Raw genomic sequence first — 23,913 nt, forward strand, 5'->3', positions numbered from 1 at the left:
ACTGGTGGTTGCTTTTTGTTAATGCTGGAATTCTGACCAGGTACTCTGGACAGGTCGAGCTTTCTCTTGACTTACTCTGTTGTCCTTCATCACACCAACAGTTTCCTGTATTATTTTTGGCTGTACAGTTCATATAAAAGCTGACAAGTGTGAGATGAGGGATTTTGTCACTTACTAGCCCCAGAGAAAAGCAGCAGGCTCCAGCTTGCTAGCCCACAAAGATGAGCCATGGATCAGTTATCCTACTGAGGACTCAAATTAGAAATTCAGGTTCAGTTTATTGAAGGTTGTGTGGGGATGGAAACAAATGAATGAAGGGATACAAGCAGTAATAAAAAAAGGTAACAGCCACCTTCTAACAACTGCAGTGCAGACAGGCCTGCCACAATACAGAGAATTAAAAGCATGGAAACTGCCTCAGGCTTCAGAGCTGTAACTCTTTAGTTGCACAAGCAAGTTTAAAATGAGATACAGAGTAGTAAAATACAGACTGGCACATCCACTTCATCATAGACGTAGCCAAAACATGAGAGAGGACAAAAGTGGCAACTGAGAGTTCCTTTTATTTAAAATATATAAAAGAATATTCCATTGAGGAAAAGTCACTGCTTCTAGAATTACTGGCTATGGAAAGACCAAGCTGTGAATAAGGCCACTGCTTTAAGTCCCACAAAACTGAAGAATAAAATGACTTGTAGAACATGAATACAAAGCATAGCTCAAAAAACAACTTGATTTTTGTATTAGCAACAGATACACATCCAGCTGTTACAGTAAGATAAAAGCATTAAGTCATTTCCTGTAGCACTGTTAATCCCAGTAACTCAGGTCACCAAAAAGAAGTCAGTTTGCAATGCTTTCATTTAAATACACGTGTTACATGCTCTAGGTCCTTTAGTTTTTCTAGGAAGCTTTTTCAGGGGGCACATCAGATGTCTTGGGCACAGCACACCAAACTGAAGCAGCCCTTTTGTTCCCAAGCAGCAGCTGATGGGTGTGGAGGGGCCTCTGGAGGTGCCCCTGTCCAAGCCCTGCTCAGGCAGGGCCCTGCAGTGTCCCTGTCCCTGGACAGAGGGTGCTGCTCCTGCTGATGAGCAGCTGCACTAACAGGGACCCTCAGGGAGACACAGCTGCCTGAACAGCCTTGCCTCTCAACTGAGAGCTGTTCACTGCCTTTAATGTGCTGAGAAACCGACCTGTTCCTCCTCTGGTGGAAGCACAGCTTCATCCTTTAGGTACTGCAGACTGCATACCCTGCAGCCATTGCTCTGGATAAACTTCTTCACTTTCCTGTGCCTTACCCCTAATTACAAAACCACCTCATTATCAAAACCTGTAAAGTATTTTAGCCATTCGAATTAACAGTTAAATAAATGCCCTAGTTCATGATGCATGAGAAAACTGAGTTTCATTCCACCTATTATAACCTACAGGGGCTCTGTATTATTGCAGAAAATGGGGGTAACCAGATCCTCACCTTGGCAGATCAGGCACAGTAAATAAAATCATAATTCAATCCCTTTTGCAGTCCTCTAAGAGGAAATTCTGATTCTGTCTGATGACTGCAGTCTGCAGAGGCTTTAGTCTTGATTATGCACCTTGGGTTCCAAGCTCAGCCTGTGCCAATGCAGCTTGAAGGTGGTGTCCTAAGAAATGCTTTTTTTGAGAAAGACTGTGCTAAACATCCCTACACAAGACTGTGCCTTGTGAAAATGAAATGCAGGTAACATTTTGGGCTTCTGCTCTCTCCGTGGGCCATGCCCAGAAGAGCTAAAAGCACAACAAACCAGCAGCACATGGATTTGCTGTGGCATGCTATGTGTAGAGTGTTTCCCTTTTGTGATGCAGACAAAAATTCAAGGTGTAACCTTTCTGAACAGAACCTCTGTAAAAGAAGCAGCTTTTCTTTGAAGCCTTCTATTTACAGTTAACTGTTTTAAACTTGTAACTAATTGCTTTAAACAATGAATGCATGTTTCTGCCATCACTGTCATTGAGGAGCTCACAATCTCCCCTTCCTCTTCCTCCACTCTGGCACAGTATCTTGCTAATTAAACAAAGATGTGCATGGTATCTTGCTAATTAAACAAAGATATGCTTGTAGGGAGGCTGCTCAGGCTGCTGCTGTTGGTACTGCCATCAGCTAAAACTGCTGCAGGACCTTGAGGCTGAGGAACCAAGGAAGGGAAGCGCTGTCCCCAAGGCACTGAGTGCAGCACAGGCGGCGTGAAGCGGATGGGCCGTGCTAATGACGCAGGGGAAGCTCAGCCAAAGCTCAGAGCTGGATGTGTGTGCACATCTGCAAGGAAAAGGAGAAAAGGAAACCTCATTACAGAGCCCCAGCCCTGCTTCTCAAGTCCTTGCTAACCACAGAGCATGACCACCTTTTGTGTTCCAGCCACACTGATTCACATCAGCATTCAGCTGCTCAGGGTGGGGATCACTTGAATTTGTTTCTTTTCCTGAAGCACACCCTGGCAGGGCAGCACTTCCAAACTGCACTGCTGCTAGGGCCCTCCCCACACAGCCCCCACCAGAGGCACCACAGGGATGCTCCTTCCTCCCCTGCCATCTCTCCTCCTCCTACAAGGCCCACACAGAAGCTTTGCTCTCCTGTCCTTCTCCTGCAGACACATGTGAAAAGCAACTGCTGGCAATCCCAGTCTAACTCTGGATCCCAGCTTTTCCTATGCTTGTGGAGAGATGTGTTCTCTGCCTCAGTATCTGAGGTATGTCTCAGGGGAAAAAAAAAAAAAAAAAAGGGAAGAGCAAGCTGTGGCTGAAGCCTAGAGCTCCTGGTACGTACCACAGTATCGATCTCTGCGGGGCCCACCATGCGAGACACCTCATCAAACTCCTCGGGAGACATGGGCAGCAGGTTTTCTGGAGACTGCAGCCTGGAGGGGTGCCTGAGGGACAAGAGCAGGGATTAAAAGGTGCCTGAGGGACAAGAGCAGGGATTCACTGTCACCGAAGAAATGAGGCACAGCTGGGCTACTCTGCCTGGCCACTAACCAGGCCTCTTGAGGAAGGGCAGCCTTTGCAAAGCCAACCTGGCTTTAAATGAAACTCAGACTACTCAGGGGTGCACATCCTAACCAAAGAAGTCCAACAAGTCTTTGAAAATGTGCTTTTCACGAAATTACTTGCCTGTACAACTCCCTGCAAGTTTTTTTACCTAAAAATGGTGTTTTGAACACAGCAGCACATTAATGTGTTGTAATCAGATTCCCCAAGAATCTGGGGCATCTACAGCTTAAACAATGAAGAGATATGAACTACAACTAAAATCTTATGATCAGTTCTTAAAAATCCAGCATTTTTGTGAGAACTTACACTTCTGATACAGAGATTAACTCAGTCTTGATGTAGCCAGTTCCCTTGGGACCATCCAAATCCATTGGCTCTGGTGCTTCAAGGAGAGAGAAAAAAAAAAGCTTCTGGGTTTTTTTTCCCAGTAAGTTTACATCACATTTTCACCTTCATTGTACCAAAAATACAGCCTATGACCCAGATAATGTGCAAATCTCTCTGTTATGCATTTTATAGCACTATGGTTAATATATCCCATTTTTAGTCAGTTTTTCATCTTTTCCTATAGAAAATGGCAAAGAAACCCCTCCCATAACCAGTCATGGTCAGGGCTGTCAGTAGGAGCCTAAATTTCTGGAACGGCTCACATGACAGCCAGTGACAATTAGGGGTTTCAGTTTTTGGTCTGATTAAGTCTCATGTTGTGCCTGTTTTAAATCAAACCTTTTCTTAACCTATAAACATGGGATGGGCTGCCAAGGCATTCAGGCCAACTGCTCCCTTTCCTTCCATGCCCCAGGAATTGTGCAGTGCCCCAGCAGCTGAGGAGCAGGCAGACAAGCTAAAAGGCACGAGCCCCACACAGCACTCACCCTCCTTGGGCCTGGAGTAGTACTTGCCAAAGGCATTGTCCTTGGGGATGTTGGGGTACAGGAACCTCAGAGGGTTCTCGGGGATGTTTTCGGCTGCCATCACTTTGTAGTTGCGGATGATGTCGGGGAAGGTCACGGCAGAGAGCTCCTTCTTGGTGTAGGGCTCCACCGAGTGGAACTGGGGCTCTGCGGAGGAGAGAAGCAGCACTTTGTAAAGCTGGCTTCAAAGTTTATTTCTGAAAGTGTCCAGAAAAGCTGCAGCCACTTCCAACAAATTCAGAGATCACGTGAGCAAAAGCCTTGCATGGATGACACCTACAGTGCTGCAGGAAATATTTAATTCCTGCCAAAGGGAGCACAATTGTTCTGTGGGGTAGGGAGGTGTGGGGGGATAGCACACAGTGAGGGCTCTTGGTGTGTTGTGTACTCAGAATGACTGGTGTGACTTGTCCATGGAAATTAACTGCAATATTTCATTAAGTAATTTAGCTTGTGCTGCCTTTTTAACCTTCTTCCAAATGATGTAATTCAAACTCTGCTGTCTGTTAGGGAGTTTGATCCAAATACACCCCTTGAGGCTTTTATGAATCATCAGGAGAGACATATAAGCCTTCCTGAATGCTGCAAATACTATCAACCTTCTTTGAACTTTTGGATGTCTCAGGAATGAAGGCAGCCAAGGAAAAGAAGTCACCCTTCAGTACATCAGCAGTTTCTCTTCCACCTGCTGCTGGTTTTGGGCCCATCAAAGTGAAGTATCAACAGCTGCCCCATGCAGGTAGGTGGGGCTGGTAGGGAGTGTGATAAGGGGAGAGCCCTGACTGGGTACAAGGGAGGCTTTAACTTGTGGCTGTGATGCCTCCAGGCTTCCTTAGGAGAGGATGAGAACTAGTCCAGCTCACAGGAGAAGCAAGCTCTTCACTGATCCATTTGGCCAAGGGGAGGAAGGAGAACCACTTGGAAAATGAGTGAGTACATAATTTATCCAGGGGGAGTGTGGGAAGGAAGGAAGGAAGGAACAAAAGCTGCATTTGGGCTTGGAAGGAGATGCAATTGTGTGTGTACTGAAGGCTGGGAGAGAGCCTAAGGAGGCAAGGAAGACAGTCTGGGCAGTTTTTCCTTTCCAACTTCCAGGCCAGAAGCAGGGCTGGGAAGTGCTGCTTGTCCTAGCTGAAACCTTGATCCATTGATTGTGTGGTTTGAGTTACCCCAAGTGTGGTGTGTCCCTGCTATTGCCTGTGCCCCGCTGCTGCCAGGGGTGTTGTGCTGGTCCTCAGGGTGGAGGAGAAGGGCCCAAAGACTTCTTGTTCTGGTGCAAGCAGGTCAGCAAAGGCTCTCTGTTGCTGACTTACCATTCTGAGACTCCTCTACCCAGGTAAAGGTGATTGCTCCCTCCCTGCTGCTTTCACTGAATCTCAATAAAAATGTTCCTGGGCTCTGGTCCTTCAGCAGAGCACGTTCTCTCTCTTTGCTGATGAAGCCCACAATGCAGCTGTAATGTTGAAAACAAAGAGCTGAGTTACTCCCCAACATAAAAACCAAGCTGTGCTGTGCTAGATGGGAAAACTAAAAAGCTCTCCCTCACTTAAAAGAGCTGAAGTGCTGGTGGAAGCCCCACAGAAGGCTTTGTCCTGTGGACAGCTGGCAGCAGGACTGGCTGGCTGCAGTCAGGGGGTGATTCATGCCTCGTGGCAGTGTGAATCACCACAGCTTCCCTCAGCACTCTCACTTCAGCCTGGGGGCTTAGACAAACATCTTTCTGCACTTGGAACAAGAATGATTGTCCATTCTGCTCTCAAAGCTGGGCTGTGGGAGCAGAAGTGACATTACATGTGTGTAACAGGGGCAGACCCCAGCCAGCAGTAAGTCTTGGGTTCAACAATATGTTAAAGGATAGTTGTTTCTCCTTTTTGGCTGATGAAACAAATTTTGCTGGCTGCCAGATTACTCTCTTAGAGGTGTGGGGTTTGCTTTGGGCCTTGAGCTTGTTTTCTACAGGAACTGTTAAACTTTTGTGACTTTTTCACTGTACTCAGCAAATGTTCCTGTATGGACTAGGAGGCTGGTGTGGTAATTGTAAGAGATTGATGGATCTGGACAGGTACTGGGGAGGGATTTGTTCAAGTCAGCACCAGGGTATGACCCTGGCCAAGCCCCAGCTATTTGGTTTGGGTTGCTTTGTTCCTTGGTATTTTGCTTTTGTTGGTGGGTTTTTTTTCCCCAAAGGTGTTCTCTGTTTCTTATTCCTCAAAATGCTCCATCAATAATGATCTTTTGAGTACTATGACTGTCCTCGAGTGCACTAAGTTAGGGAAAGTGGGGTTTGCACAAAAACTCCCTAAGCAAGCATTATTTTGCTTAAGAGTTTCAGATGCAGTGAACTGCCCTGTTTTATGGGGTTTGATTGGTGAGTTTTGTGTTTTGTTTGGTTTAAATGCCATGCTTTAGGTAACAAATATGTTCAGTAGTTAATATCCTGTGTGTGAGGGAAGTCTTCTGCCTTCCTATCTCTCAAGTATGAAGAAAGGCAAGTGTTCCTGAGGTTGTATTTACTCTTTTGTATACAAGGGGAGTCTCTGCTCTTCCAGTCTGTCCCAAATCCACATGTAATCCCAGGCCCAGAACTGCCACTCTGCTTCAGGAATGGTGACAAATACTGCCACTGCACTGTAGCACAGAAAGGGGGAGGTTTGGGGCAGGGAAACCTCCTTGTACTGCACAGGGCTTTGACAGAACTCTTCTGGAGTTGGGGGGCAAAAATGTGAAGCCCACTGCTGAATGCAGCAAGGCAACGCAATCCTGCTGCTGCAGAAGTGTGAGACACTAGGATGCTCCACTGTGAGTGTGCTGTTTGATGAGGTTTCATAACGTGGCTAAAATTAAAACCCAGGATTGTGACCTTGGATAAGCCTAGTTTGGGCAGAATTACATCTGAAATCGGAAATCCCAGAATGAAAAGTTTACTAAACCAGTATTAAAAGGGCAAATGGAACTGTGTTCCCATCTGGCAGAGTCCTTCTACTTGGTAATACTCTAAAAAAATCAGTGAAGACTGCCGGGTTCTGGGCACACGGTGCAGGCACAGCGTTCCGAGCCTGGCTGCTGCCACCTCCAGGCAGCTCACGGTAACTCTCCTCGGGCAGGGAGCTGGGTTAGGGGTTTTAAATGGATATTACCAGGACTTACACTTTCTTGTGCTTCAGTTTTTCTTGGCTGTGTTCTAGGATGTAGGAAGAACCGACTAAGAGTGGGAGCAAAGGCAAAACAAAATCTAATCTAACATTCAAAGCCCTGCTCTGTGACTTAAATGGGACAAGTTGGTGATCTGATGTTCTTGCTTTTACCAGTTCCTCTTCAGAGGATTCCTCCCTACTAGAATTCATTTGCTTCAGATTTTTCCAGTTTCAAGATCCACCCTCTGTACAAACAACCTCCCAGCCTGAGTGTGCAATTGCTAGCCTAAAAGTGAAGTCTGAGGCAATGACCACATCTTTAAATTCACTAAGGTCTTACCCATCATTCCAGAGACACAGGAGATGTTTCTTAATAAGCTCCAGGATTCCCTCAATCCACAGCCAAAAGGGGAAATTTTTATCATTTATATTTTCCTGAAATTCAGAATATGGAAAGGCAGGGATGGGAGGGGGGGAACAGGGATAATGAGACATGAGTTAAAATGCCTGTCTGAGCCTCCAGTACCCATAAATGCGTGATCCATCACCTCTCACGTGTGACAACACTGGTCTGAGAGCAGATAAAAGGCTCTCGTGCCAACAGGGATAGCCTGGGTGCTATTGGAGTTGTGGGACATGCCAAACCCATGCCACTGGGGTTTTGGAATGGGTTGGCTAGCAGAAAACCTTAGAGACACTTTCTGTTGAGACCTGGATCTCAATGTCTCATGAGGCATCCATATCAATGGATTAAAGTGCTTGTAGGTCACCAGAGCCTTGCTCTTCCCCTGGAGCCTGCTCCTGGTTGTTGTGATCTTCTATTTATCTACACCAGCTTAGGGTTTAAAGCTGAAAAAAATGTGAAGAGTCCTCCTGTCTTGCTTCAGCAAGGGTTGTGAAATTCCTGATGTGGCTTTGTCATCATAATGCCACCCCATGTTAATCCTCACCCTGGTCCAATTTCCCCTGGTCTGGGGAATGTCCTTCACTAAAATACAGAAGATCTGTTCATCTTGCTGGTTTTTTGTTTACATTTTCTGTAATAGTCAAAATGGAGAGCTATTCTATTAATAGCAGCTGCATTAATAATAATGGAGATGCTGTGTTTGAAAGATACTTTTTTTCCCTATGGAGTTTACATGGATCAAAAACAGTCTCAAAATCATCTACTCCTTGCCACTGCAAGCTCTTTTTCCTCCTGCTGCTACTTTAACCTCACCATCAAAGCCTCCCATGACCATGTAAGGGCTAGAATAATTAGGGGATGCTACTAGAAAAGTAGGCACCCTGGGGGGGAAATCAAACAAAACCACAAAAAGGTGAGATCCCTCTTCCACCTCAGTTTTTACAATGGTGTGCATACCTTGCAGAATCTTGTCCAAGGAATAAGGCCATCCTGAGATCCTCCAATTGTTGGCCCTGAACACAATAAATTTGAGTTCAGTCATGTTCCAGAAGTTAGTAAGGCTAAAAGTACTTAGCAAACCAAGTTCAGAGTGTTTGTTTGGAAGGCAGCTGTTGGACTAAGAAAGAAGAGAAAGGGCAGGCTGCTGTGCTTTCACAGATACTGCAGGGGAGATTTCCAAGTTCCTCTCTGGGAGGTTTTACTGTACCCCAACCTGTGTGAGCAGCCCTGGTGTCATGGGAACCAATCCATCCTGACACTTGCTGTGCTGCACCAAACACTTGCCAGCTTCAGAATGCTTCCAGGAAGGAAATTGAATCCTGCAGTTCTTGCCAGCACAGCAAGAAGGCTGCAGCCCACAAGCTCCTCTGCAGGCTCAGCAGACCCTGCAGCACCTCTCTAAGATTGAGCACTTTCTTACCTTGATTCTGGTGATTTGCAGGATTTTGCCCCAGAAACTCTTGACTTCTAGGTCTACCCCAACCACAGACTCATCTTATTCCTGTTGCAATTGTTTCCTTCAGCCTTGTTTGTCTGTTCACAGTGTTTCATAACCACATCCAAAGCACAAAAAAAAGTGCTATGCTGGGCCTACAGTAGCTGGGAGCTTTGCAGAGCCTGACTAGTCACAGCCAGATTCTTCCCATTAAGGATCATGCTATGGCTTCCCATAAATATGCTTTTCCCTGTCATTTTTCTAAAAATAAACTGGGTTAGGGAGCTTATTACTGATACTGCTGGTGTTAAGAGATGAAGATTCTGCCAACTTTCACATTGCAAAAACAGCAGCCAGGTTGTGCCCTGGCACCCTGCTGGTTCTGTCTCCTTGCACTGAGGAATCCTGAATATAGTGTCCAGCAAGCAGGATTTTTTTTCAGCTGGGTAATATTTTTATCTATACAGATAAGATTTAAGTAGCAACTCTACCAGAGCTCAACAAAGCCCCTGTAGTTCTGAAAAGCAAATTTGCCATAGAAATAGATCACTGGTTGCTTTATGTTGGTTAATTAAAAAAATAAAATTATTCTCCTTGTAGAAATTTGAAAAGAAATCTAATAAATTAAGAGCTTTTTGTCAGATCTTATGTCTGGGGGAATTAGAGAGTGGAATGCTGCACACTTGCCACTTAGACACACTAATCTCAAATCCTTTTAAATATAATTTTTTCCCTGAAACTTAAGGTTGATGAAACATACTGAATCAATAGTATTTTTCATCTAGAGTCTACTGTGCAAAATCAGTAGCAGTGTAAAGTGCTCTGCCTATTCAGGCAAACTGCAAGGCGTTTGGAAACAAAACCCATGGCAGATGAGGCTTTTATTAAGGACCCTCATGTGGGAGATAATTCAGTTTGCTGTTCTTTAGCAGTTTCATAGTGTTTGCATGCTGATACTGCAACTGTGTTTATGCAGAGTGAAACCCCACTGTAGCTGGGGGCATGCATGAAGTTAAAATGAATGGAGGTGGATTTAAAAAAACCCCCAAGGGATGCCAAGAAACATCCACTTCACAGACTGACTAAACATGAGTGTTACTTCAAAAGGCAGAATTAGGCTCAGTCTGTGGTGCTCTAATGCATAAAACTCCCAAGTTAGAACTGGAGAATTTTTTCACGATATGATCTCATTTACAAACCCTGCCATACTGAAAAGTGGAAAATGCTTCATTGCTACAAAGTTATATTGTAGGAGGGGGAAAGCTGTGAGAGGAAAGGAAAACTTAAAATGGGTTGCAGGAAAAGATGCAGAATAGCTTCAGTTCAGACAGGCCATCTGTGATGAAAGCAGACCTTACCAAGAAGCTTCTCCCCCAGCATGCTCAGCTGATCTGCATTAAGTCCTCTCTTTGTTACAGAAGAAAACTGCCAGCTCAGAACATCAGAAAGCTTAGACCACTTTGCACAAGGTGGATTCAGAAAGAAGGACAGGTTCTAGAATTGAAGAGAAAAATACAAGCTATAGTTAACAAACATTAATTTTGGAATGCCACTTCAATTTTTGCAGTGCCCAAACAAGCTCCGTGTTTAAGAATGGATGTCAGCTTGAAATAACTTTGCAGAAGCAGGCAGCTGTACTTCCAGGCACTCGTTACCAGGAAAAGCAATCTCTGGGGTTCTGGACAGGTCTCCTCCCAGCAGGCAAAATTGCTGGATCACTTAAGTGCACCATAATTGAGCTCTTCAATGTTCATTTGGCTTCTCACTGTGTGCTGTATGCCCTGAATACATGTACACTACCCTTCTGTGGGTTTCAAGCATTGCTCTGTTTAGGTCAGGGAAGTCACTGCCCCCCTCTACACCTGAAACTCATTAAGAGTCACCTGCAGAGCTCAAATGCAGCAGCCACTTGCAAACAATGCTTGAAAACTAGACATAGTACCTGATAAAACTTTTTTTTTTCTTTCAAATACCTTGGGATCAGTAGACAGCATGTTGAACCACAAGATAGAAGCCCATCCACTGGGAAGCTGGCTCACATTTGAGATCACAACAATGGGAAGGGATGTGGTCTGAAAGGAGCACAAAAGCAAACATGTCCGGTTACCCTGCACTGTTGCCACAACCCTCCTTGAGATTATCCACACGCTCATTTCTGTTTTAATTCCCTGCTTGCATAATCTTGACTTTTTCTGTAAAAGTTTGTATGTAGGGGAGAAAGTATGATGAAATACTGGAAAGACTTGGGTGATTTTTGTCTAATAAGGACTTTCATTTAGTGTTATCCCAGCACTGATAGTGACAACAGAGTTCACAGCAGACTGCTTCTGAAATAAATGTAAACTGATAACCAACCCTGTGGTTTCAGCCCTCTAGGTATCAGACATTTTGCAAAGTACATCTCTTCATATTTACCCAGAGATCTGACAGAATTCTTTCTGTGTCTATACAGAGTTGTGAAGAGTCATTCCCAGAATTTGAAATAACTGAAAGTACGTGATATCCCAGTACTTAAAAAAAAAAAAAAAAAAAAAAACAAAAAAAGAAAAAAAAAAAGAGAGAAAAAAGTAAAGATTGTTAGCACAAGTGACACACAGGAACTGAAGTGCATCTGTTTGATCTAAGACTTACCTCTAGGTCTATTACTAAACCAGGCTGGCACAGCTGTGTCTCAAAACTCAGAGAATGAAGCTCTTCTGTCACAATCAGAGGACCCTTGAAAAAAATATAAGAACTTTTCAGGGACTGAAAATTCCTAGGGTAAAGTAATGGGGTTTTATCATGGGGAAAACCTTTGTCTGCCCATGGTCATTAGGCTCCAGACCTCAGTAAGAGCTTAAAGTCAAAGTCAAGTGACAGTGCTGGCTTCCTAAAACTGCCTATCCTGGCATGATTTTTGGTTTTTTTGTGGCAACTACCTGTAAGTCATAGAAAAATCTGTGCTTGCCAGGAAGCCCTGTTAAAGGCAGATGCCAGTGTGGGACAGTCCCTCACTGCCATTTTGGCAGTAACTCTCCTTGCAGGCTCTTCCTATATGGATCACTCTGTAGAAACACTGAATTCCTCTCCTATGGTCTCTCATCCCAAGTGTATCTTCATGGATCTGAGCAGAGAGCATTGTCTTAAATGAATGCCTTGTTAGTATTCTGCTAAAACTTGTCAAAGCAAAGGTTAGTGCTGCTTACCTCATTTGTTCTGCTCCCTGTGTTTTTCTGTTCTTTCAGTTGCTGCAAACAAACAAAAAACCTGTCACTCATTTATGGCAGCCACAAATGGAAGTGGTAGAGTTCCACTTGCATGTTCCACTTGCTCAACTGTATGCAAACTTGCTGCACTAGTGTCTCTTTGGCTCTAAACTGTGGGAGCCAAAGGATTAAACTGTAGGTAACTACTACCCTTTTATAAACTGTTCATCTGTGAAAAAAGATATTGCACAGTTATGTTGCAGTGCCTTTATGCAAGAGGCCTTTTAAGAACAGAAGCAGTATGAAATCAGGATCAGATGGAATACTGGTTTATCAAAGTACCCCTCTGAATCAGATAACAAGCTCTAGACAGTCTCAGCTCTGGACAATGAAGGTAGAGTTCCATGTTCCCTGGTTCTGGACTTGCATTTTTCCTGCTGTAGTGATGGAACCAGAGTGTTCCCTCACAATCTGCAGATCAGAAGAGCCCCATAGCCTGCCAAAGGCACTGACTCTCTTGCAGCTGCACACTCTTTGACAATTTTCATCTTCCAGACTCAAAGCTCTGTAAACTATTCCAGACTTCCCTACCTATGGAACTTCCTCTGAAAGAACCAAACCAGCCTTTCTAGGCTTTCTTAACTTCCTTCTCCCAAGAACCCATTTCAGCATAAGCTGTATGGCAGCAAATACTCTTGTTTGCACTTCTGTCCCTTTTTCAGTGACAAGCAATCACATTTTGATTGATTCTGATTTTGAAACAGGCAAAAAATATTTTAAAAAGGACAGATCAAAGAAAAAGGAGAGATAATCACAGTTCCTCTTTACACAAAAAATGAATGACTTCAATAAGAAAAGCAATTTGTTTCCTTCCTACCATGCTCTACTGCAAAATTAAGTGGCTGTATCAGTAATAGAAAGAAAAAAACAACCCCCTACCAAGTGCCTGAATTCTGCTGATAGACTTCCATTAGTAGATTCTTCCATGTTCATTACTTTTGTGTTTGTTCCCAAAATATTAAATTTCCTGAACCTACACAAAGAGAGAGAAAATGTAATGAAATCTCTCATTCATTGAAAGAACCTAATGTTAATATATCAAACTCTGATGCCACATACCCTTTGACCGAGTTCTTCTCAGTTACATCTCTGTCAAGAAAAAAAAGGACAACATAATCTTTTAAAGATTCTGCCAAAGACACAGAAAATGTGCATGTTTTAGTAGCTGACAGTGCTGACTGAGAACTGGTAAAATGCTTTTGTGAAAATATTGTGCAAAAGATGAGGCAATTGGTTAAAGCAGTCAAAATAAATATTGTGCTACAGCCTGTGTTTTACTGAGGCTTGGTGTTGCTATGGGGGCTTTATAATCAAAAGAAGTACTTTCTTTTACTATAAAATTTTAATTCTTGCTCTGAGAAAAAAAATATAGTTCTGCCACTCTAAATCTGCATAACTTGTTGGATAAATTGCTGCATCACTTGAATTGGTTTTCCCAGCACTTGGGATTTTACTGATTTGCATTCTATCTAGCACATTTAAAGACTTGCACATAAGAACTCATTTTTTTACTTTTTTACTGTTCTATGCAAGTTTCTGGAACCTAGAGCCATTTCAAGTGAACAAAAATCACTTGGCTGGGAAGACAAAAGCCCACTTGCTTTTTTGAAAGCACAGTTCCTGCCATCATTTTGGACAGCCTGTCACACTTCTTTCCCTGACCTTGAAGTAAGTGCAAAACTCATCTGAACTCCTTACAAAATACAACAGATTGGTATTAATCTGTTTCAACTGCCGTAATTTTTTTCTCTGATTGAGAACGTGACATATGTTACAGGTAGGCAGATTACACCCCTTATTCAAAGGCAGCTTGAGGATAACTATATTCCTTACTAAACTCTACCCAAAAAGGAAGGGATTTTAGAGGTGACTGAATTATGTGACAAGGAATGGTGGAGTCCAATTCCACACTGTCACTCATGCTAATCCAGGTGAAACAGCCCAGCAGAGTGGCTGCTGCCCAGGTGCTGCCCTGTGTCTGATTTAGCAGTAGTGAGCTCTTCTCTGTGGAGCTGATGGTGAGAAGCTGAGGCCATCCGCCCTCTGTGACATGTCTCTGGTGGCAGAGAGAGATTTAGAGCAAGGGAATGGGTAAGGAAAGGGGAAGGATGTACCTGCTGCCACAGAGAACCAGCCTGCTGCTGGCCTATCAACACTTCTAATGTGTCAGCTTTTGGGTTTCTGACTGTGGGAACTGTTTACCATTACATAAGAGGGATGAAATAAATGCAACATACTTGTCAAATAAAACTTTCACTTTCAAGTTGTAGTTCAGTTCCTGCAGTCTCACCAGCAATCTGGAAAGAGAAGTATATTTTTAGAAAAATATTGGTTCTCTTCTACTGTGTTGCTTACCACAGATATTTCAGCACACTCAGGGGCCACATGCAGGCTCCAAGCTTGCTCCATATCAGACAGCATTTAGAGATAAAACTAAATGGGCAAATGAGTTACTCTTTGGCATGGCAAAGTGCTCTGCATGTCTCTTGCTGTTTGGTTGTGTTTGTGACACACTTGGTACACCCCACTTCTGGGAAAGGGTAAAAGCTGACTGTGAGTCAAGTTCTGGCAGAAGAAAGCCCCTGCCCCTGGCACTTCCCTCCTGCCTCAGCCCCTGGGCTGCAGGGCAGGCTGTGCAATCCTCTGGGCTGCAGGAAGCCAGTGACAGGAAAGCCTTACCACAAAAAAGGAACAGGGAAAGGGGAAAACATACCTCAGCTTCACAGTGAACTGCACTCCTGTCTTCAGGACTAGTGGCCTCTGAGGATGTGTTGGCATGCAAGGCTGCCTCTCTACTACAAAGGAGCTATGGGAAGAACAGATTAAAAGCACTATGATTTATCTGTACAGTTCTTAAATAAGAAACCATATAAAAGTGAACTTTGAAAGAAAGCTGATTTACCAGTAATACTATACACTTTATTCCCTCAGCTTCAATCTGCACAGAGGTGTGTGACTCGGTTCCTTTCAATTGTTACAACGGGGCTAGAAATGGTGATTTTTTAAGTGTTGCCTTTTCTGCAATACATTGATGGCTTGAGGAGGGAGATTGCTACACCACACTTCTCTGAAATCAAACAGCAAGGAAACACTGTGCTGCAATTAGCATGGTGCAAGTGAGGAGTGTTGTTTTGTTTGCCATTCCCAGGGCTTCCTGAATTCTTACAGTAACAGCGCTGTGTAACAACACATGCCCAGGGCATGGTTACACTAGCAGGGGATTTGATGAGGGCCAGCTAACTCAATGAAACAAACTTTTGGGGCTAGCCTGTTTTGATACACCCCAGATTTTTGTCTACTGTGTGTTTACAGAATAGGTTTCTGATCTTATGTGAGGCACCAACCAGCTACAGTAACTTGCACCAAAAAGGTGGTACAGAGGCAGGGCTGGCCTCCCCATGCTGTGTCCAGTGACAAAGGACTGGAGAATCTAGTGTGTATCTATCTTGGGCACAGCTTGATGCAGATTGTTTCTTGCCTCTCTTTGCTTGAACTCTGAAGCTTTAAGTGAGAAGTGGACTAACAGACTGAGAATTTGACTCTGTAATCAATGTGTACTGCAGCAAAGCTCCTGCTAACTTCAATAATGACTGAACATAAAACCCTTCCATAGGCCTGAACCTGTGGAAATCCTAGATGGGGTAAATCTCAAACCCAGTAATTCAGTTTAATGCTTGACAAACTTAGGAAAACCTTGGAAAATGAAAAGATACTATGTAGGAAATACTGAGGGAATGGTAGGGAAGGTATTCTTTGTCTATTTATTCATGGTAGCACCAAAAGATCATTATGGTCTATTACCTTTGGATGAGCTGCTGGAAAAGCTTGTGTGTTAGGTCCTGCAGAAATTGTTTATTTTTTGTGATGGGATCAGGGTCATAGGTAAATTTCTGTTCCAGTTCCTCAAGCTTCTTGAGCTGCTGACGAACTTGCTGTAAGCTTTCAGCAACAATGGTGAACCTACAATTGACACAATCTCATTACTTTGAGCACTTTTTAATATTTTACCAGTGCAGAGGCACCAGCCAGGTGAGTGTCCTTGAGGATGTGGCAGTGCCTGGAGTACACTTTGTGGTGAGGTAATAAAATGAATGCAGTTATGCTAAGACAGAATGGAAATAGATCATATAAATAATCAGTATATTTCCTAGATGTGGTGCTCCTTCATGACATGGTTTAAATGTGGTCTTACCAGTTCTGCAGCTGGTCAAGGCAGGCGTTGGGTGGCCCCCCAATGCACGCTGTCTGCTGCCTGTGCTTCCACTCCACCAGCTCTTCATTAATGAGGGCAGCCTGTGTGTGCTCTGTGCTCTGCAGCAGCTGCACTATCTTATTCACCACCTCCTACACAGAATAGGAGATTACCCTGTTTATTAGAAATACTTCACACAGGAGAATTAAGTAATGTTTCAGTTAGTGCTCATCTGTTTTGCAAAACGCTGCAAATATCTCAGTTCAACTGACATATTAAAAAACCTTTCCTACTGCTAATTTATGTCAATTCAATGAAAATGAACATGTGCTTAAGATGAAGAGCTGCTGACTTCTGAAAGAAAACTTGAATGCTACCTTTCTCTTGCGGTCCAGTGATAAGAACATGTGCTGGAGATTCAGCTGCTCTTTCTTGTATTCCTCCTGAGACATACTATTGGACTCATGTTCTGTAAAATAAGTCCAGATTGGGAATGTGAGGCTGAAGGAGTGCTGAAGGAAGGGAGGGGGAAATGCTGAGGTGGGAAGGGGACAAATACAAAAAGCAAGATGCTGGCTTAGTGCTTCCCTTAGTACCTTCTGAACATGTCCCTGTTCTAAGGGAGAGTCAGCTCTGCCAAGCTGTGTTAGAAACTAAAGCCTTTTCTGGAACAAAGAATTCAACAACAGAGACAGAGCTGCATAATGAAACCAGTGTGGACTCTGTGGGTTTCCCTTGGTACACAAGAGCCTACAAAACCTAAAGCTGGTTTGGCATTTGTGAAACATCACTAATTAATTAAGTGTATGGTTGAATGGTTACAGAGCCTATAGGGTTTGCTACTTCTAGTGGCAGAGGAATGCTGTGTTAACAAGTAGACTCTCTTACTTGGAACAAAAGATTCTTACTTGGAACAAAAGACATGCAGAAATTTAGCTATCAGTGTGAAGCAGAGGTAATCAACAAGGGACATTAACAGTAAGTTTGGCTGTGTTATCATAAGGCCCAGTGCCCTGACACAAAGAGCAGTTTACTCTGACCAACTATATGCAATAGGGATGTCTCTGGAAAATGACTTACCTCTGTTCTGCAGTGTTTTACATTTGAAGTCATATTCATCTTGCATATCCTCTAATGTCTTGATGTCCTGCTCCACATCCTGTAATGCACAATTGAGGGTGACCACAATTATTGAATATTTTCAAGTAATGCAAGACTTGATCTGATTAGGAACTGCCTGGTACCAGCCCTGACAGATATGAAGTCCAGTTTTATAGCAATGTCTGTTCCTGGACTAACAGGAAATATTTCTACATTTTATCACCTTCTATTCATCCTTCCTCCTTCTCAACTAACTGAAATCTGTTAATTATAAAGTATGGAAATGCCCTTGTGGTCAAGCCATCTAAGTTCACAGAATTTATGAGAACCTAGGCTACATAGCATTTTAAACTTTCAAATTCTTACATACTATTTGGAGAAAAGCTTTCTATTGTGACTGTATTTATTAAGACAAATGTCTATATGCTAAAAAAGTACATTTTCTAGTTAGCAACAAACTGGTCAGTTATGATTTAAGAGGTTTTTTTCTTTTCCTCAGTTGCTAGTATTTCAGATGGGTAAAATGCTTTTGTTACTAAAGTTTAGGCACAAGGCACTTCCTATGCTCAGGAAATCCCCAGTTTATAGACTTGAAAACCCCACCTTACTTTTATTTGTCATTTTATCAAGTCTAATTTTCAGCATCTGCAAATCAACAAACCCTACTGAGAAAAGTTATATAATACTTACTGTAACACTGGTTTTTACAGCCCTAACTTTGGCATCAAGCTCCTTCTGCTTGTCTGGCATCCCAGTTGCAGTGTTTTGTACATTCCCTACTTCCATCTGAGGGAAGAAGCAGAACAAGTCAAAAGAGAGTGACCCATAACTTTTTCCATTACTGGAAATGAGTGGCATTTGTTGACAACAACCTGAGGAAGCATGGCTTGTTCTGATGAATCATACTACAATTTTGTAGTGGAAAAAAATCAAATTCAGGTGAATTTGAAAGAAACAAAGTATTTATTTTAGTATAGTGCCAGAGGTCCCCCATCACAGATTTAAGTCAAGCTGTATTGGGCTTTGAGCCACCCAGTCTAGTGGAAGGTAGATAGTCTCCAAAGTCCCTCCCAACCCAAACCATTCTGTAATTGCCTTTCCCTTTTTGATACACATCTATTGTGTACTGGAAAGGCAGCAGCAAGTGCTTTATGTCACATGCCAGGACCAAACAGCTGTGCTGCAGCTCCAGGGACTCTGTCAGAGTCACACTCTTAGAGCAGCTGCTTTGGACACTGCTGCAAAGGGCCCCTTGTTGAAAGCCCCTGCCCAATGCTCTTCCCAAGCTGCACATCCAAAGCCTTTCTATAAATTGAGGTATTTCCTTATTAGAAATTAACATGCTTGCTCAGTCATCACTTCATTTGTACATGAGTGGATTACAGCTATCTATAGATTTTGCATGCCTTTCCCAACTGTGGAATTTTTATTGTGAAACAGTTCTTGCAAAGGGAAAAAAAAAAGGCGAGAAGCTGGAGAACAGATGATGAAGGAGAAGATATGGCTTTACCTCTAATTTAGAAAAAAGAAAAGGGCTTCACTATAAAACACCCCAAAACACCACCAAAATTAGAAATACTTGAAGAAGGAGAATGCTGCATCATTTTTCCAGAGATAGTCCAAAGAAGCATGCTCAGCTGCTTAATAGAGAGTAAACTGGGGAGTAAAATGCAGAAAAACAAACTTAAAATCTTACTGGATATATGAGTTAAGCACTTATTATTAAAATAAAATCCAATTGGCACATCAGACTACATCGTACTACAAAAGCATTAAAACAACCAGCATAGCTTTTATGTCACTCAAGGAATAAAAATTATTTCCTGCCCATTTATCCTCCAAAGGCTTCATTCAGCAGAAAAAGCCATGCTGTCCAGCCATGCTGGTACAAATTAGTGTTCTCCAGCTGGTACATATCAGTGCTCACTCTTCTCTTTTTTAAGGAACCTCTTATTGGGCAGACAGAGGATAGCCTGTTTCCCCTGTCAGTCTTCATCCACTTCCCTTGTCCCAAACAACAGGCAAGGGAAGATAAAACTGCAGCAGATATTTCAAGATTGTTACCTCATTGCATGCCTGGGCAGAGTTCAGTATTTTCCTCTCTTCTTTCAGACAGTTGTGGATGATCATTGCCATGTGTATTGGGTCTTCTTGGAAGTTATCCTAGCATTAGACACACAGTCTATTGTTAAAGTCCATACACATAATTTTTTGTCTTTCAGTAACTTTCAGAATGGCAAAAAAAATTAGGGTATGACCCCAGTGTGAGCCTCAGGGAACACACTGGTCATAGCCTGCTCCAGGATTACAGCCACAACCAGCTCAAAGAGTGAGTTTCCATTGTAGCTCACTGGCATACAGAGACAGGAAAGGGTCAGAGACATTCCTGGGAGATGAGGGATACCACCCTACAGTCCTAGAGAGAGCTCATCCCTCAAGAGGCACCCTCCCACACCTTGCTATGGCTGCTGGTTTAACACACAGTCCAGGCTGGATGCAAATCCCACCTTACTGTTATACCTGCACACAAAGCTGAAATGGGCTGTGGATTGAGTACTGCCCTGCCCTGCTCAGGATGGTGCTACCCTGGGGGGTTTTCTTTTCCCTAGAGTTCTCAGACTGTAACTGAGCTGAAAATTAAACTCTAACTTTCTAACTGTAGCCAATCAAAACAAAAATGGAGCAACACTTGAATTCTGGCTTTTCAATACGGATTCTCACACATCCTCTGTGAAAATCCCTCACAGCAGGGTAGCTGCTTAGAGGCATCCAACTGCACTGAAGCAAATGAAGCACATATATAGATATATAGATAACATACAGATGTGTAGATTGTACAGATAAGCCTACCTGAAGGTTACGTTTGCTTTTCCTTATGTTGTGCTGCAGCAAAAAGTTGTTTTCTATCAAGAATCTACTGAATTGATCATCAAGCTGTGACAGCAGCTCATGGAATAGGAGTATAGCAAACGATTCATTGTTGGCTGCATGTTCCCTGGAATCATTTAAAGCATGCTTGGGTTAGATACACTTCCAATGCAAGAGCCAAGAAATACATACAGGTGCACTTGATTTTTAACCCCCAACTCCAGCTGTAGAATATGCAAGCACGGAGAATTGCCTTCAATGTAAGCCAGTTTCATTCTCTTAACTGACTTTACTTTCCTGGATACTGAAGTCTTGTTTTTCTATTATTTTTGCCACATTCTGTTCAAATTCATTTACTCAGTCCATGCACACCAGGAACCTCAAAGTGACCCTGATGTGTGTGCATGTTGTAGCACCCCTCAAAGAGAAGCCACTCCACAGAAAGTCTGGCAGAAGTTCAGAGCCTTTGATGAGTGAGAGACTGCTGCTACCAAGGTAGTAACTAACTGGTCCTAAAACAGACCTTTTTGCTCTGGACCACTGACAACATTATGAGCAAGGACACTTACTCCAGGTATCAGCCCCTCCAGAAAGCCCTGAAGAGGGGCAGGAACACAGGCTGGAGCACCCACACAGCTACTGAAGCATCCCACCAGCAAAAGATCACCCAGCAGCTTGCTTGCTTCCCCAGCAATTCTGCTGCTGCCTGTAACTGCCCTTCTGAGGGCACTGCTTATCACACAACCCAAAGCTGAATTAATTCCTGGGCTTACCAATCCTGGTTTTCCAGCCACTGTGCCAGGTACTGCCTGATCTCCATAGGAAAGCTGTCATCATACAGCTGGTGAACTTGCTCCAAAAACTTGGAATCGAGCTGCTGTAGCTGATACCACTGAGACATTCTGAGGAAGGGGTGAAGAAAAGTCAGTGTAAATGTTTGAGTAGTATTTGGACTGAAGTGGTAAAAAATAACTAATTTGAAGTTTTCATGAACATCGACAGAATTGGACAATGTGCTGATTTTGGCTGGGATAAAGTTAGTATGGGCTGGTTTGGATTTGTGCAGGAAACAGTGCTGGTAAGACAGGGATGTTTTGTTACAGCTGAGCAGGGCTTACACAGCATCAAGGCCCTCCTGCTCCTCACCCCACCCCAGCAGAGAGGAGGCTGGGGGTGCACAGGGTGGGGCAGCTGGAGGGGAGGGGACACAGCTGGGCAGCTGACCCCAGCACCAAGAGTGTGAGTGAAAAATTAGGGACCCTCTAAGTGCCCCTTTTCAGTTGCTATTTGTGTCCACACTTGCCTGCTCTGAAAATGGACTACATCTCAAGTCACTTTAAATGGAGAAGGACTGGAAAGATGTTTTTCAATATGAGTTTTAGTTCTCATGACCATAGTTTTAGGCTAAATTCAAGTAACTTGTGCAGCAGATACAGGGTGATTAAATGAACTAAGACTGTGCAGAATGCCTTCTCTCAGTCCTAACACTTTTGTGAGAGTAGCTTTAGCTCTGATGTAGGGTCTCTAGAAGCAGATCACTTAGCCTTCTAAGGTGTATGTTATCAGCTTGTAGTGGAAATGGCATGTAAAATACATCTAAGGAACAGACCAGGCTGAGAATGAGTGGTGAGAAGCAAATCCACTCACATCTTTGTTTTTTCATGGCTGCTTATAAGACCCATCTAAACAAACAGGGCAGCATCGGGGTGAAGGACTATCTTCTCTGTCTCTTCCTACCAAATCCTTTAGTTTTTATGTGCCAGTGCCCTCAGCTGCTGAGTGTGACGTGTGCTAGGTGTGAGAAGCAAAGGAGTTAAAACAGTTATGTTTAAAGTGAGAGCTTGGATGAGGGCTTCTGATGCGTGCTTTTCAGATTACAGCTAACACGGCATTTGAGTGTGCCCAAATAGCAAGTCCCAGAGAGGGAGACTCCATGACCTCCCTGGGCAACTTGTTCCAGCGCTCTGCCACCCTCAGTGTTAAGTTCTTCCTCATGCTGAGGTGGAACTTGCTGTGTTTTAGTTTGTGGCCACTGCTTCTCACCCTGTTGCTGGGCATCACTTGGAAAGAGTCTGGCACCATCCTCTTGGCACCTGCCTTTGAGTTATTTATATGTAATGATGAGATCCCCTCTCAGTCTTCTCTACCCCAGACTAAACAGCTCCCGCAGTCTCTCCTTGTAAGAGAGTGCTCCAGATCCCTCATCATCTTTGTGCCCTTTGCTGGACCCTCTCCATCAGTTCCTGGTGGTTTTTGTACCTGGGCACAGCACTCCAGATGTGCCTCACTAGGGCTGAGCAGAGGCGGCTGATCACCGCTCTCGGCGTGCTGGCCACCCGGTGCCCCCCAGGGCTCCTTCCTGGCCCTCCTCTACCTCCTTTCCTGCCACTCCCGGGGATCGCGGCCGATGGGGAGCAAAGGGCACGGTCAGCAGTCCCAGCCCCGGGCCGGCTCCGTGCCCGCGTTCCCCGCGCTGCCGGCCGGCCCAGCCCAGCCCCTCGGGCGGGTGTGAGGGAGGGAGGGAGCGGCGCACCTGTCCAGCAGAGGCTGCCCAGCGGTGCTGGAGGCGCGGGATCAGCGGGAGCAGCGTCAGCCGGGCTGGGCACAGGGTCCGCTTCGAGCGCTGCCGGGCAGGGCAGGTCTGGAGAGGGTGAGCTGTGGAGAGCGGCTGTGGCAGCGGAGCGGGGGTGTCCCTGCCAGGAATGAAGGAGGCACCTCCTGTTTCCCCAGTGCAAGGACACCACAGCGCAAAGCTCGGTGTCGCTTCCTCGCAAAGCTGAGGAAGCGACAGCTTTAGTTACACCGGGCATTGACCCCGCCAGCCCCCGAGCGCGGGCAGCGCCATCGCCATCCCCCGGCCCCTCACGCCCCCTCCGCTCCCCGCTCCTCACCTGGGCTCCGGCTCGGCGCTGTCACTGCGCCGGCTGCGCTCGGGGAGCCGCGCGCCCGCCCCAGTGCGCGTGCGCGGGGGCGGGCCGGGGGCGTTCCCGGGCGGAGGGAGCGTCACGTGACTTCTGGGAAAGGCGGCGAAGGCGAAAGCGAAACCAGCGCGGGGCCCTGAGGGCTCCTGAGGACAGCGGGGCGTCCTGAGGGCGGGGGGTGCGCGGCTGCCCCGGCTCCGCGCTCGACCACGCCGGCCCGCTTGGCCAGCCCCGGCGCCCATAAACTGAAGGGGGCTGAGCCTTCCCTTCCCCCAGCGTGGCCTTTTTGGGTTTTGTCTGGTGCTTGAAGCTGACAAAGAGCAGGATGTTGAAGTCCAGGCTTTGCTGTGGGTTTTCAAGTGTAGTCGGTGCCCCTTCCCTCCTCAGGTGGAGGAGGCAGGTCTTAATGAAAAAAATAAAGTAGGTCTGTTTGGTGAATGTCGTGGTGTGAAATATTGGGGAGTAGTAGATCTATAAACATGTCTATGAATAAAAGCAATGGAAGAAGGTAACTAACAGGTTTTATGTTTTTTTAATTAGGATCTTACAGTGTCACACCAAGACAAAGCACAAAACCGTCACATTTTTTTACTTTGTCATTGCAAAACCCAGAAAAAACACAAGCACAGTTAGTAGAACTCCTTAAAAGCAGATTTTTTTTCTGGTT

General features: G+C 44.6%; 1 protein-coding gene across 3 annotated transcripts; it reads right to left on the bottom strand.

Moving 5' to 3' along the window:
* Positions 1 to 258: 258 nt before the first annotated feature.
* Positions 259 to 23,104, bottom strand: STAT1 (signal transducer and activator of transcription 1). Of its 3 annotated transcripts, none has more exons than XM_058809414.1 (24): positions 22,859 to 23,099; positions 21,099 to 21,227; positions 20,308 to 20,452; positions 19,522 to 19,620; positions 18,148 to 18,243; positions 17,437 to 17,515; positions 16,734 to 16,825; positions 16,357 to 16,508; positions 15,966 to 16,124; positions 14,878 to 14,970; positions 14,402 to 14,461; positions 13,224 to 13,253; positions 13,044 to 13,137; positions 12,105 to 12,146; positions 11,551 to 11,634; positions 10,893 to 10,991; positions 10,278 to 10,413; positions 8,442 to 8,497; positions 7,419 to 7,513; positions 5,258 to 5,397; positions 3,906 to 4,091; positions 3,337 to 3,412; positions 2,807 to 2,909; positions 259 to 2,299 (listed from the first exon to the last, which is right to left on the bottom strand). In XM_058809414.1, the coding sequence occupies exons 2-24, from the start codon at positions 21,224 to 21,226 to the stop codon at positions 2,276 to 2,278; spliced, it is 2,268 nt and encodes a 755-aa protein (XP_058665397.1). In that variant the 5' UTR covers position 21,227; positions 22,859 to 23,099; the 3' UTR covers positions 259 to 2,275. The 3 variants fall into 3 exon arrangements, with proteins under 3 accessions (XP_058665397.1, XP_058665398.1, XP_058665399.1); XM_058809415.1 differs by lacking the exon at positions 22,859 to 23,099 and adding an exon at positions 22,585 to 22,689; XM_058809416.1 differs by lacking the exon at positions 3,337 to 3,412 and having other exon boundaries at positions 22,859 to 23,104.
* Between the last annotated feature and the right edge of the window lie 809 nt (positions 23,105 to 23,913).

Source organism: Ammospiza caudacuta, chromosome 8, assembly GCF_027887145.1.
Source record: "Ammospiza caudacuta isolate bAmmCau1 chromosome 8, bAmmCau1.pri, whole genome shotgun sequence".
In the NCBI taxonomy this organism is placed as follows: Eukaryota; Metazoa; Chordata; class Aves; order Passeriformes; family Passerellidae; genus Ammospiza; species Ammospiza caudacuta.